The sequence below is a fragment of the Nematostella vectensis genome, chromosome 6 (genome assembly GCF_932526225.1).
Source record: "Nematostella vectensis chromosome 6, jaNemVect1.1, whole genome shotgun sequence".
Lineage (NCBI taxonomy): Eukaryota > Metazoa > Cnidaria > Anthozoa > Actiniaria > Edwardsiidae > Nematostella > Nematostella vectensis.
In genome coordinates, this window is record NC_064039.1 from 8,657,404 (window position 1) to 8,669,569 (window position 12,166).

The 12,166-nt window shown below is 43.3% G+C and overlaps 2 protein-coding genes and 1 pseudogene across 2 annotated transcripts; 1 reads left to right on the forward strand and 2 right to left on the reverse strand.

The window, feature by feature from the left end:
- The first annotated feature begins 112 nt into the window (after window positions 1-112).
- LOC116615494 (probable serine/threonine-protein kinase DDB_G0278535) lies at window positions 113-2,479 on the forward strand. The gene has a single exon (XM_032377158.2). The coding sequence runs from the start codon at window positions 1,138-1,140 to the stop codon at window positions 2,281-2,283; it is 1,146 nt and encodes a 381-aa protein (XP_032233049.2). The 5' UTR covers window positions 113-1,137; the 3' UTR covers window positions 2,284-2,479.
- An 837-nt stretch (window positions 2,480-3,316) lies between these two features.
- Window positions 3,317-4,324, reverse strand: LOC116615481 (uncharacterized protein K02A2.6-like). Its single transcript, XM_032377138.2, has one exon. It carries the CDS (start codon window positions 4,322-4,324, stop codon window positions 3,317-3,319), a length of 1,008 nt encoding a protein of 335 aa, XP_032233029.2.
- Window positions 4,325-8,532: 4,208 nt separating this feature from the next.
- LOC5510730 lies at window positions 8,533-9,844 on the reverse strand (annotated as a pseudogene).
- Window positions 9,845-12,166: the final 2,322 nt, after the last annotated feature.

A 12,166-nucleotide genomic window follows, 5' to 3' on the forward strand; every position in this document is an offset into this window, starting at 1 on the left:
CTCTTTTTTGTTTATTCTTATTTACATTAATTGTAAACAGTCTATTTTTAGAGGGTAAACATCTACAAACGTCTTGCGGTTTTCAAATTTTAAAACCCAGCCCAACCCCCCCCCCCCCCCTCACAAACACACACACACCCTCCCTCCCTTTTCGACATTGACTAACACTCGCCTAATGAATATTGTTAACAATATTTGTCTAAATCCATTGCTGTATCGATAACGCACCTATATGTGCGTTTTTATGGTAGTATTTCAAGTTTCCCTTGTCATCTGAAATTTAACCTCGATCTTTGATTTTATCGATGTTTACCGCCAACCTGACACTTGTAAGTGCGCGCGGCGCCGGGGCCCCCTCTCTTTTGCCATTAAAGACGTGACCTCTCGCGCTACAGCACGTCAACTCAGCCGATAAAACAATCAGCCCGTGACAGGTTCAAGTAGGAGTCTGTTTATTCATGCCCCGCAGTGAATAGAACTGTTAGCACTAGTCATAATAAATGTCCTGAAGTTTTACATTAACGTTCGCGTATTACGGCCTATATAGCCATTCCCCCCTGCAAATATTACACGACCGCGATATTTTGATCTGCACTTGTCACTTTTTTAAATCGTCCTGACTTGAGACGATGGAAGGATTTAATTAACGGTTCGAGTAGTCCGATGATTAAAAACGATGTTCTATTTGAAAATTGTATATAATTTGTTTATATAATAGTTTGTTAGATGTCAACAACCTTGTATCATTTTCTTGATATTTCCTTCAAATACGATGACGAATAAGTTATTCATTTATGCTTTAGTCATATAATCATTAACGCCGACAAAGGTTCTAATGCCACACACTCGACAGGTTAACATTTACATACAAATTACGCAAAGTCGGTATTGTTTTCTCGTCAGTAGAGAGAGACGGTGTATAAATGAACTTTGTTGAAATGTAGCCCAGCACAGCACCGATGAACAGTGATTACAGCATTCAAGTCGTACTTGGAACTCGAGCGTTAAAAGATGAACGCGTGTTTGATCAGACGGGACTTGGTGAAACCAGCCGCTATTCACGCGTCTAAATCGAGGAACAATTAGCCACGTCCGGCTCTAAATCTAGCGATAGAATGCTTTACTGATTTGCACGATATGACGAACGAGAGACATTTCCATGGACAACCTCAAATTGACTATTTCTATAGGCCAACGGAGAAGAAATTAGAGATGTACGAAGGTCAGATAACATCTACGACAACGGGCATGGAGTCACAACAAAAGAACAACTTAGCGGCGGAGCTTCCTCTGGATCCCGTTATGAAAGTGCTCGATTCCTTGCGGATAGAACCTCGAGCCACTCGTCACGCTTTGAATACTAACGGAGTATTGGCTACCCATGATTTAACCGCTTTAAGAGGGAGTAGAGATGGTTATTCTCTGCGCTTTGATGCCTCGTCATCCCATTCTAGGACAGGAAATGATCTTCCCGTAGTCAAGAGCTATCTAAATTCTGCTACGGATGACTCGACGGATGCAGAATCGACACAATCTTCGGAATTATCATCTGAGATTCGCTCGCTAAATACGACTTCTACAGAGTCCGAGAATCGACCCATTAAACAGCAGATAGTCAAAGCGAGTCGAGACAGCCGGTCCACCAAGTTTAATACTATCACTGTCCGTACTTCTAATGGCTTTATCATCGATTTAGACGTTGAAGTTACTAGAACTGTGGTAATGCTTATGAAAATAATACTATGGCTTAGGCAGAGATATCTGGGTGGAAAGTCTTTATGCTATAGACAAGCTAAGCTTAGCCCAGGCGCGATAGTACCTTTCCCAGACAGCTCGAGCGACGAGAGCTTCTCTTCACAAGACACCATCATACTCAATACAAAACCTAAGCGCAAGCGCATTTCATTTAGTCCCAACACCCTTCTCATATCTGCTGTAACAGACAAATCATTTTCTGAGGCTCAAGAAATTTTGGCGAATAATGATATTGATGTAAACCAACAGACACCGAGCGGGCAATCGTTACTACACATAGCAGCGGGAAACGCTGATTTAAAGTGCACGCGATTGCTACTGGAGTACGGAGCTGATGCGAATATAATGGACCAAGACGGATGGGGCCCGCTACATTCTGCCATACGCAGAGGTAACTGGAAATGCGCGATTTTACTCATTGAGTCAGGAGCTGACTTCGCGGAATATTCACAACGTCGAATACGAGAATACAAGGATGTGTTACAGAAGTCCAAATCATGTTATAAGTCAATGGAAATTTTTGTTTAAATTTAAAAGCCAATTTGAATGTTATATGAATTATTAGATGTCTAGAGATATTTAAATTCTTAAATCCACATTTATATAGCAATATTGTATATGTATGTATGACGTAACTTTCACACCACCCGCTGACATATTTATAACACAATTGTATAAACATTCACACATTAAGAGATTTGGATAAAAGATAGCGACCGTTTGATTGTGTTTGCACGTTTCGCTGTATGCTATATTCGACTCTTTTAAACTGGCAAATTATGATCACGGTGTGATCAACAGGGCGGATTAAATAGCGTTGGGTTTTCTCCCTGCAAAGAATACAATTTCTGTCAGCCGCCGTTTTGTCATCCCATCAAATCGACACCACAGTACCAAATGCTAAAAATCATCCATTTCCATCGGCTGATTAGCGAAAGCCAATGCGATATTTTCGAATGCATTTTGCAAATAAAGTATTAAACTATTTAAGGGGGTAATTTCGATATTTTAACACATTAGGTGCCTTCAATATTAAATGAAAACAATAACAGATGTGCGACTGGGCACTTTAAGCTGGTCCGTGGTTAAGCACGAGTTGTATGGCGACTGCTTGAGGCGCTTTTATGCCTCGGCTCGGATCACGTTCGTAATTTCGCTCTCGCGATCCAGCATTCAAGGTGCAATAAGTGTGAATACAGTAAATAAACGTTTTCAAAGAGCGCTCTGCCGCACGCGCCCATACCGCGAGGTAGTATGGGTATAGTATAGTATATATGTTGTTTCAAGGTCTGCCTTCACCGCCGACGACGACACGAATGTAGTAAGACGTTTATTGTGTCTAAGATACTTTAGGTGCTACCATACAATCGTAGTCCGATCGCTCTAGGAGGCCGCCATCTTCCTTCCCCCCAGTAGTACTACAGGTAGCCCAATACTACATCTCCCCTTTTAACAGTAACCTAACATACAAACGTGTAACTTATGGTCTACTACTAAATTGACCTATACAAGTAAATATTCTAACATTGTTCTAATGGTAACTAACAACAGTCATTGTCAATCAGTATTCTTCAATGTATCTGCGAGGTCTGCGGCGCACTCTCTCTGATCGCCTAAGGGTTGGCTGCTCTGGAGTAGGGCACGGCTGTGGTACTCGATTCCCATCTCCTTGTGTGGGTCCAGACATTTCATTGAAGGTCTCTTTCTCGGAGACTGATGGTTGTTGTACCGGGAGAGGGCTTGACTGGCTTTGTATTGCTTCCGGAGTCGTGTATCTCTCGGGAAGTATAGGGGCCCTGTACTGTGTAGCAGCGTATGTTGGCTGAGGGCTTCCTAAGGCTCTTCTCACCTGTCGACGGTTTCGTCTCCGCAATCCCTTTGGTGTTTGTATTACAACCGATCGTGGGGTTTCGTGTGGCCTGATTATCGTCCCCTCCGTCTTTAGGTCTGGTATCCATACTCGATCACCTTCTGCTAACTTCTCCCCCTCTGCAACTCTGTGTCTGCGGTCATAGTCTTCCCGCATTTGTCTTCTGTGCTCTCTTTCTTTCCTTCTCACTACATCATTGTCTGGGAGTTGAGGTTTCAACTCGTCAGGGTGGCACGGTACTCTCGTTTTTAGTTTGCGACCCATACTTAGCTGTGAGGGAGAATATCCGTTGTGAAGCGGTGTGTTTCTGTAGCTTAAAAGAGCGAGGTACTCGTCATCGCACTTCTTCAGAAAGTTCTTTATTGTCTCGACGGCTCCTTCCGATTCGCCATTTGACTGGGCGTACCGAGGTGATGAAGTTATGTGATCGAATCCCCATGTTGCCGCAAACTTGTTGAACTCTGCAGAGGCGAACTGTGGTCCGTTGTCGGTAACTAGGATATCTGGGATTCCATGTCGACTAAAGGCATTCTTCATCTTGTTTACTGTATCACAGGCTGTTACATTCTTGCTCACCAAGTATATTTCGATATCGCGCGAATAGTAGTAGATTATGTGCAGGTAGTGTCGGCCTTCATATTGGAAGAAGTCTGCTCCGAGTTTGGACCACGGTCGCTCTGGGAAATCTGTTCCCTTCATCAGTTCTATACGTTCCTTCCGATATTATTGGCAGGTGGCACAATTGCGAACCATCTCTTCAATTTGTTTGGAGATTCCGGGCCACCAAACGGACGATGCTGCATTGTCCCGTGTCTTGGATATGCCTTGGTGACCATCATGTAGGTACCGTAAGATATCTGGCCTGAGACTCGACGGAATTACAAGTCTTCGTCCCCTCATCAATAGGCCTTCGTGGGTGGATAAGCTTCCTCTTTCACCCCAGTATTTCTTCACGGGCCCATAGAGCTTCTGTTTGGTTTCTGGCCACCCATTCTATACGTAATGCATCACGACTTTCAATGCGTCGTATCTCTTCAGCTCTGACCGTATTTCCTCTAGTCTCTTGTCGGATGCTGGCAGGTGTAGCAGTATGGTATTCACATAACAGTCTGCTTCAGCGTACAGGTGGTCAGACTGGCACGACGTCTCAGACCTCTTTTCGTTTAGTGGGCACCTAGATAGTGAATCTGCGGTACAAAGTTCCTTGCCTGGAACGTGCCGAGTATCAAAATCGTACCTCATCAGCCTCATTCTGAAACGCTGTATGCGTACCGGCAGCTCATCGATCATCTTGGAAGTAAACAGGGGTACAAGAGGCTTGTGGTCTGTTTCGACAGTGAACTTCATGCCTACCAATAAATCGGACCAGTGCTCTAGGGCCCACGTGGTTGATAATGCCTCTTTTTCTATCTGTGCGTATCTGCACTCGGTGTTTGTCATAGATCTGCTTGCATATGCAACAGGACGCATTCCTCCGGATGACTGCTTCTGCACGAGTACTGCCCCCAATCCAAAGCTGCTTGCATCCGCGGAGACTACAGTCTCTTTCTCGGGGCTATACAGTGCAAGCACTCTCTCTGAAGCCATTTCTTCTTTCAAGTCATCGAAGGCATCATCTTGCGTCTTGCCCCAAACCCATGCGCTATTCTTCTTAAGCAGGTCGCGAACTGGTTGCATCCTCTCTGCTAGATTGGGACAGAACTTCATTTGTTGGTTCACCATCCCGAGAAATCGTCTCAGGCTAGGGATGTCCCTAGGTACATCCATGTCGACGATAGCTTTCACCTTGGCGGGATTTTTCTTGGTCCCCTCGTTATCGATCACCTGTCCAAGGTACTCAATCTTCTTCTTTGAGAACTTACACTTGTCTGGGTTCAGTGTCATGCCGATTTCCGTGATGCGGTGAAGGACGGCAGCGAGTCTCTTATCGTGCTCCGCTTGGTCTTTTCCAACGACCAGGATGTCGTCCATATGACATATTGTGCCTTCTAGTCCAGCCAGCGCCTGGTCCATTTTCTTCTGAAAGTATTCCGGTGCAGAGGAGATTCCGTATGGCAGACGGCGAAGCATATACCGCCCAAAAGGAGTGATAAAGGTAGTAAGCTTAGCGCTTTCCTCGCTTAAGGGAACTTGGTGGAAGCCTGAGTTAGCGTCAAGTTTGGAGTAGATCGATCCTTTGGCTATGTTTCCGAGAGTCTCTTCCACTTTAGGTATTTGGTATACTTCTCTCCTGACTTCTTTGTTGAGCTTTGTGAGGTCGACGCATATTCGCACGTTTCCATTTGGCTTTGGTACCACTACTATCGGTGCGCACCAGTCCGTGGGCTCGTCTACTGGTTCTATCACGCCGAGCTCCACCATCCGGTTTATCTCTTGCTCCACTTTCTTTTGCAGTGGGAGCGGTACTCGTCGAGGGGTTGTCAAACAAAATGACTTTGCTCCTTCCTTAAGACGGATCGTGTACTCTCCGCTTAGTTTACCTAGACCATTGAAGAGGTGTGGATTCTTGCGAACTATGGTTTCCTTGTTGATGAATGGTTCTTCATTTTGCTGGTTGGCGCTGCAATCGATAGCCCTGACACTGTAGGTATTGGGAATTTCGTGTATTAACCCTAGCTTCCGGATAGCTGGGATCCCTAGAAGCAGTTTCGTTGCACCTCTCACTACGTAGACACATTCTTCGATGCATGCTTCCCCGAGCTGTAGGTTCATGATTGTTTGTCCAACAGTTTCTAGTGGTGTATCCCCTGCGCCTATCAGCTTTCTGTCTGACGGCGAGAGTTTCCCATACACCTCTCTGTACACGGTTTCCGGCATCACAGAGACTTGGGCTCCGGTATCAATACACCACGTTAGCTCGCGTTTCTCTACTCTCAGCTTCACATGCCATCCAGGATCGCGAATATAATCGGTAGATATCTCAGGCATCAATGCTTCAGCCTCACTGACTTGATTTTCGGAAGACGTGATGTCGACGTTTTTATCTTGATCCGGTAATTTATTATCTGTTTGAGGGACTGCCAAAACCCGTCCCACGAATGTCGGGTTATGCTCTAAAACCTCACCCTCATGTGCATCTTCTACTTGACTTACTCTTGTATTCGGTTTGCTTCTACATACAGCAGCGAAGTGCCCAACTTTTGTGCATTTATCACAACGCACGTTAGCTGCTGGACAGTTGATTTTGCCTCGAGGATGGTCTCTGCCACAGTATCCGCATCTATCAGGTGGCTGTCTCCGTTGACTTTTTGTCTCGGACCGCTGTGCATACTGGGGTGCTGTTTTTCCAGGTGCTCTCAATCCTACTCTCTCGATTGTTGCCGTCTTTGATTCTTGTAGTTCCCGACTAGATGCTTCATTCATCGAGAGGATTGTTATTGTTTTATCGAGTGAAAGCCCTGTCCCTTCATCGTACAGATGTACTTCTTCAATTTAGACCTATCAGCTACACAGGAAAAGGTAAGCTTTTCTGCAGCCCTTTCTCTTACAGTGACTACCCAGGAGTCAAAACTCTGATTTGGTTCTCGTTGGAGCTGGAACCAGAACTTCTCGCGGAGCATTAACTGTGGATCTCGTTTAGTAAAATATTGGTCAAACTTCTCTATCACCGTCTTGTAATTATCCGGGTTTTCGCCCGGTATAGGGTCTCCACCATCTGGGTTTGGTTGATCAGGGCGAAATACAAAGTTACCATATATTTCTAGGCATTTGTCTCCAATATGATTGAGCAGTAAACCCACCTTGACTTCGTCAGGCTTCGTGGAGGTGGCAGTGGCCTTCAAATAAATTTCGAATTTTTGCTTCCACTTTTTCCAAGCAAACGCTAGATTTCCGCTCGAAATTTCCAATACTTCGGGTGGCTTCACGAATGGCGTGCTGCTTGCCATCTTCTGACACCATGTAGTAAGACGTTTATTGTGTCTAAGATACTCTAAGGTGCTACCATACAATCGTAGTCCGATCGCCCTAGGAGGCCGCCATCTTCCTTTCCCCCAGTCCCCCTAGTCCACTCTGCTACTACAGGTAGCCCAATACTACAACGAACTTCGTTCAACGCTATCAGGATGGCAGTACAGTCTGATAATTGTCTAAATATATATCTGCGCGTCCTTAAACAAGGAAACAAGAGTTGGTTTGACACCTATTCTGTAAAAGAAAACCTGCTGGCAAAGTGCCTGAACGAAATAGCAACGGCGACTATGGCTCAATTGTAACCTAATTTTGATAAAATTAACTCGTTTATGTACTCCCAAAACACTATAGTAAAGCCTAGTATCTTTTATTTCTAGAGAGTGCACACAGATTTCCAATATGGCGGCTAGCGAGTAGTCTATCTTCCAGCGTCGTAAAATCTTGATCGAAAACAAAGAAACTCTTCTTATTCAACAGTTATTTTAATAACTAAATTCTTCCTAAAGAAGACAATAACAATATAATATTTTTTATCACTAGATCCCTAACAAAGATTTTTTTTAAACAATAACAATATAATATTTTTTATCACTATATCTCTAACAAAGATTTTTTTAAGAACAATAACAATATCTCTAACAAAGATTTTTTTTAAAACAATAACAATATAATATATTTTTATCACTCTCCAAAAAAAAGATTGTTTTACAAACAATAACAATATTTTTTTATCACTATATAAAAAAGGTTGCACTTGAGAATCCATGTATCATAGCCCACACTGCCTAATGGGTATCAAATAAATAAGCAAATACACATAAATTAAATGTAAATCAAGCAAGTTTGGTAAGCCTAGCTATTTTGAATATATCTGCATGACTTTCAGAGATCGAGATTTTGCCACTTTTATGTTATCCATAATGCAATGCGGGTTACAACGCATGGATTCTCTGAGTGCAACCTTATTTCAAATCTCCATGAAATGTAGACACTTGCTCATTAGACACTGTCTTAAATATATTAATTATTTGTAAATAAGATATAAGATGTTTTATAAATTCTGTACAATGGTCATTGTAAGTTTATCTCTAATTCTGCCTGTCTCGGTCATCGGTATCATAACTTCTACTAATTTCCTTTCGCAGAGACTTTGCTCTACTTAGCTTAACTTTGCTTTTAAATTTCTGAATTATATCTTTAGCGAAGGAAAATGAGAGTACCCTGACATATAATGTGATGATGCTGTGAAATACATCCTTACAAACATGTTTATCTGCTAAAATGTCAGCTTCTATTTGCATTAAGTTGTAGTTTGCAATGATGTCAGGGTCAATCATAGCATGACTGGCAATTCCTTTTAGGTTGACCCTTCTAGATATGTCATCTGGCATTAGTCGTCTGAAATGCTGTTCTGTCTTCGAAAAGATTCTCTCTGCAGGCCCAGTTAGTGACCAAAGACCGCCACGGTTCAGACTTGCAATAAGCTTTTGTTTCTCGTCACAATCCAGTTTGCCAGCCTTCAATAGGGCCATGGCTTGCTGGCTTTCAATGGTGTTGGCTCTTGCATGTTTTTTGTGCAAGTTGTGCAAGACATAACCTCCAAGATATTGCATCCCAGCCTTTTCCCTTTCAGAGATGACAGTTTTAGAGGGGTCACTGCTTTGAGGATTTTGTTCAGAGCCCTTCTGTCTTTTGCAGCAGGCAATTAAACAGTCAGCAACTTTGGTCGATAGTAATGTTGCAGTGTTTCTTGATAGTCCTCAAAAAACCTTGTTGAGTCCACAGGCACTGATGAATAATAATCTTGATAGAATCTCTCAAGGTCTCCTTCCTTTGAATACCGTTCATACATTGCCTTCAACAGTTTGAATTCGCCACTTGTTTCCTCTAGTGGCTCATAACTGTATATACTTAGTTCCTCTCTCATGCTTTTAGCAAAGACGTTCGCTTTTTCGATAGAGTGGATTGCACTGGCGACACTACTTGCCAAAAGACTGACAGTGAATGGCTGGGTTTCTTGTTGAGCATCAGCTGTGCGAGTGTGTTTCGCGCTTCGGTGCCTGTTGTACCCTCCTCTCGTTTTTTAAACCTTTCCACAATCTTCACAGGTAATCGTTTCCTTCTGGGTCTATGACAGAAACGGAGAATTGTTTAAATTAATAAGAGTTTTGATTTAATGTGTAAGATCATAGCACCATCGAACTATGATCAGCACTTGCGATGTTTTATGGATCTCCAGCTATCCGTATTACTCGCTGTTATCGGGTGAAATACTTTGTATTGCAGGTATAATCAAGAAACTGTACCATCCAGATAACTCGCCAGCGAAGGTCTTCACTACAAGACTGCGGCATATTTACGCACTGAAAACAAACTAAAAACTCTGAAACAACATATAATTTTACCCATACCACCTAGCGGTATGGGCGCGTGCGGCACAGCGCTCTTAGACAACGTTTATTGAAATAGCTGTATACTCTAGAGACATCAAATACTGGAGGTTATTAACTCTACTTTGTTAATCTGTTAGCATGTCTTCCGATTCAACATCCGAAGCAGTAACCTTGAAGGCCATTTCCGCCTATTCTTCTTGCTCACTATTGCGCATGCGTTGTCAGCACTATTAAACAGCTTCACTTCTATTAGCCTATTTCATTGTTCTTTATCGAGACGTGAAGTGATTCATCTTCATTTTATCGCAAATTTCTGGTAACATTTACTTAAAGGCGCCATTTCATATGTGCACTTTGCAGATTGAGCGTCCCACATTGAATGAATAATCGGAAATCCTTGGATATAAATAAGATTACTGTCTGTGGCGTATTACATGGTCTGTTACAAGGGATGAAGTGCTCGAGTTTCGAGTTCCCTTGTGACAGCCCATGGGAGAATTTGCGGCTTGCGGGGTTATCCTAACATACGTCATACATAAAAAGCAATCGAGCAAGTAAGCTACCAAGTTTGCTTGGTTGATGTTAAGTATGAATCCTGTTAAGGTAACCTTAAGCGGCCCTGTTGGGTAGTTTCCTTGTAGCCCGTCTTGTACTAGCAGTCACTTGATATGATGATATGGGGGGACTACCGCAACGGGGGACTTTCGTACGACTGCTCCTGGGGCGACTGCTCCTGGGGTCCTCCACGGATCCCTGGTCCACGGATCCCTTGTGTACCCGCCGCAAGCCGCGAGTTCTTTTGTGGCCGACTATCTACAGTAGAACTCGTGTCAACGGACGGGACTAGCTGTGATCTTTTATTTCTGTCCGTTAGAAATCCCTTATAGATGAAAATCCGTACAAGAAATGGCTGAGATACTGGGTCGCGATAAGTTTGCACCTTGGATGCAGCATCCTCAAAAACTCAGTGAAAAGACAGAAAAAAAATCCGACGATGGGATGTACCATAGTACCATAGCCACCTGTAGGCTTTGATAGTTTTTCAGGCACGAAAAACCCGAGTTTTACGGCCGCCACATTGCATCAAGCAGCGCATTATCCAAGATGGCGGCCGTGATACGAACTCCGTGTTCTCGGGGTTTTCGTGCCTGAAAAACTATATGATAGCCTACAGGCAGGCTAGAGGTTCCATAGACAAGTCTATTGTATATTAGTTTAAATTATATATAAAGACTGGAACTTTTGTCTGTTGGCCAAAACTTAGCAGTCCGTAATATGCAAATACAAGGGCATACCACGGGCAAACCAGACGAAATGTTCGTGTATCGAATATTATTTTTAATTTGTTTACCCAATACATATGTGATAAAGCCAATTTCTATTGTCATAGATTGATCTGGTTCCGTTTTAGCGGTGATTCATAACAGTTCAGGCGATTTTCCTCCCTCATCTCGGTTCACCTTCTCCCCACTCGTAATAAAATACAACAAGGGAAGGAAGCTCCACGTCCTGGCAATTACAACTTCGACTCTTCGAAGCAACTTTTTCGTCACAGAAATATATCTGTTCCTTTTTCCCAGGAGGGACAATTCATTTTTTTTCCCCAGCCGGTATTGGATAGAATATGCATGTATGAACATTGGTTAGGCATTTATGCACGTAAATAATTGCCCGTATAACCGATCGGAACATTTTTCCCCCAAGCATCCGCTCCAGCGCCTTCAACAACATGGAGCTGCCGTGCAACGAACACCTATCCACGCTATGGGCAGTATACCGGTGCTTAAAGCCGCATTGTCACCAGTTTACTTCCGGTCGATTACGTAACAATATCCGATGATTTTTAACAGAAAACGCGAAAAAAAAATTCAAAATATTGAAAGCAGTGTGTCTATTGGAAGTTTCTTTGAGGATAATTTAGAGTTCCCTGCTAGCAGAGGCCTTTTTTCTCTGTATTTCGCTGGGCTGGAGCTCGCCAACTCCAGCCCAGCGAAATACAGAGAAAAGAGGCCTCTGCTGGCAGGGAAAATTTAGAGCGGATGGCCTGTTAAATATTTCGGATTCTTTTAGATTCTTTTGTCTTTTAACGGTTGAGGTTTCCGTCGGACCTCCGGAAGGAAACTGGTGAGAATGCGGCTTTAATCTGTTATATTGCGATATTTCCATCCTTTCTCCATTCCATCTGAATCCAAGATGAAGATATACGTGTTGGCGATCTGGCTGGGAGGCGGTCTGG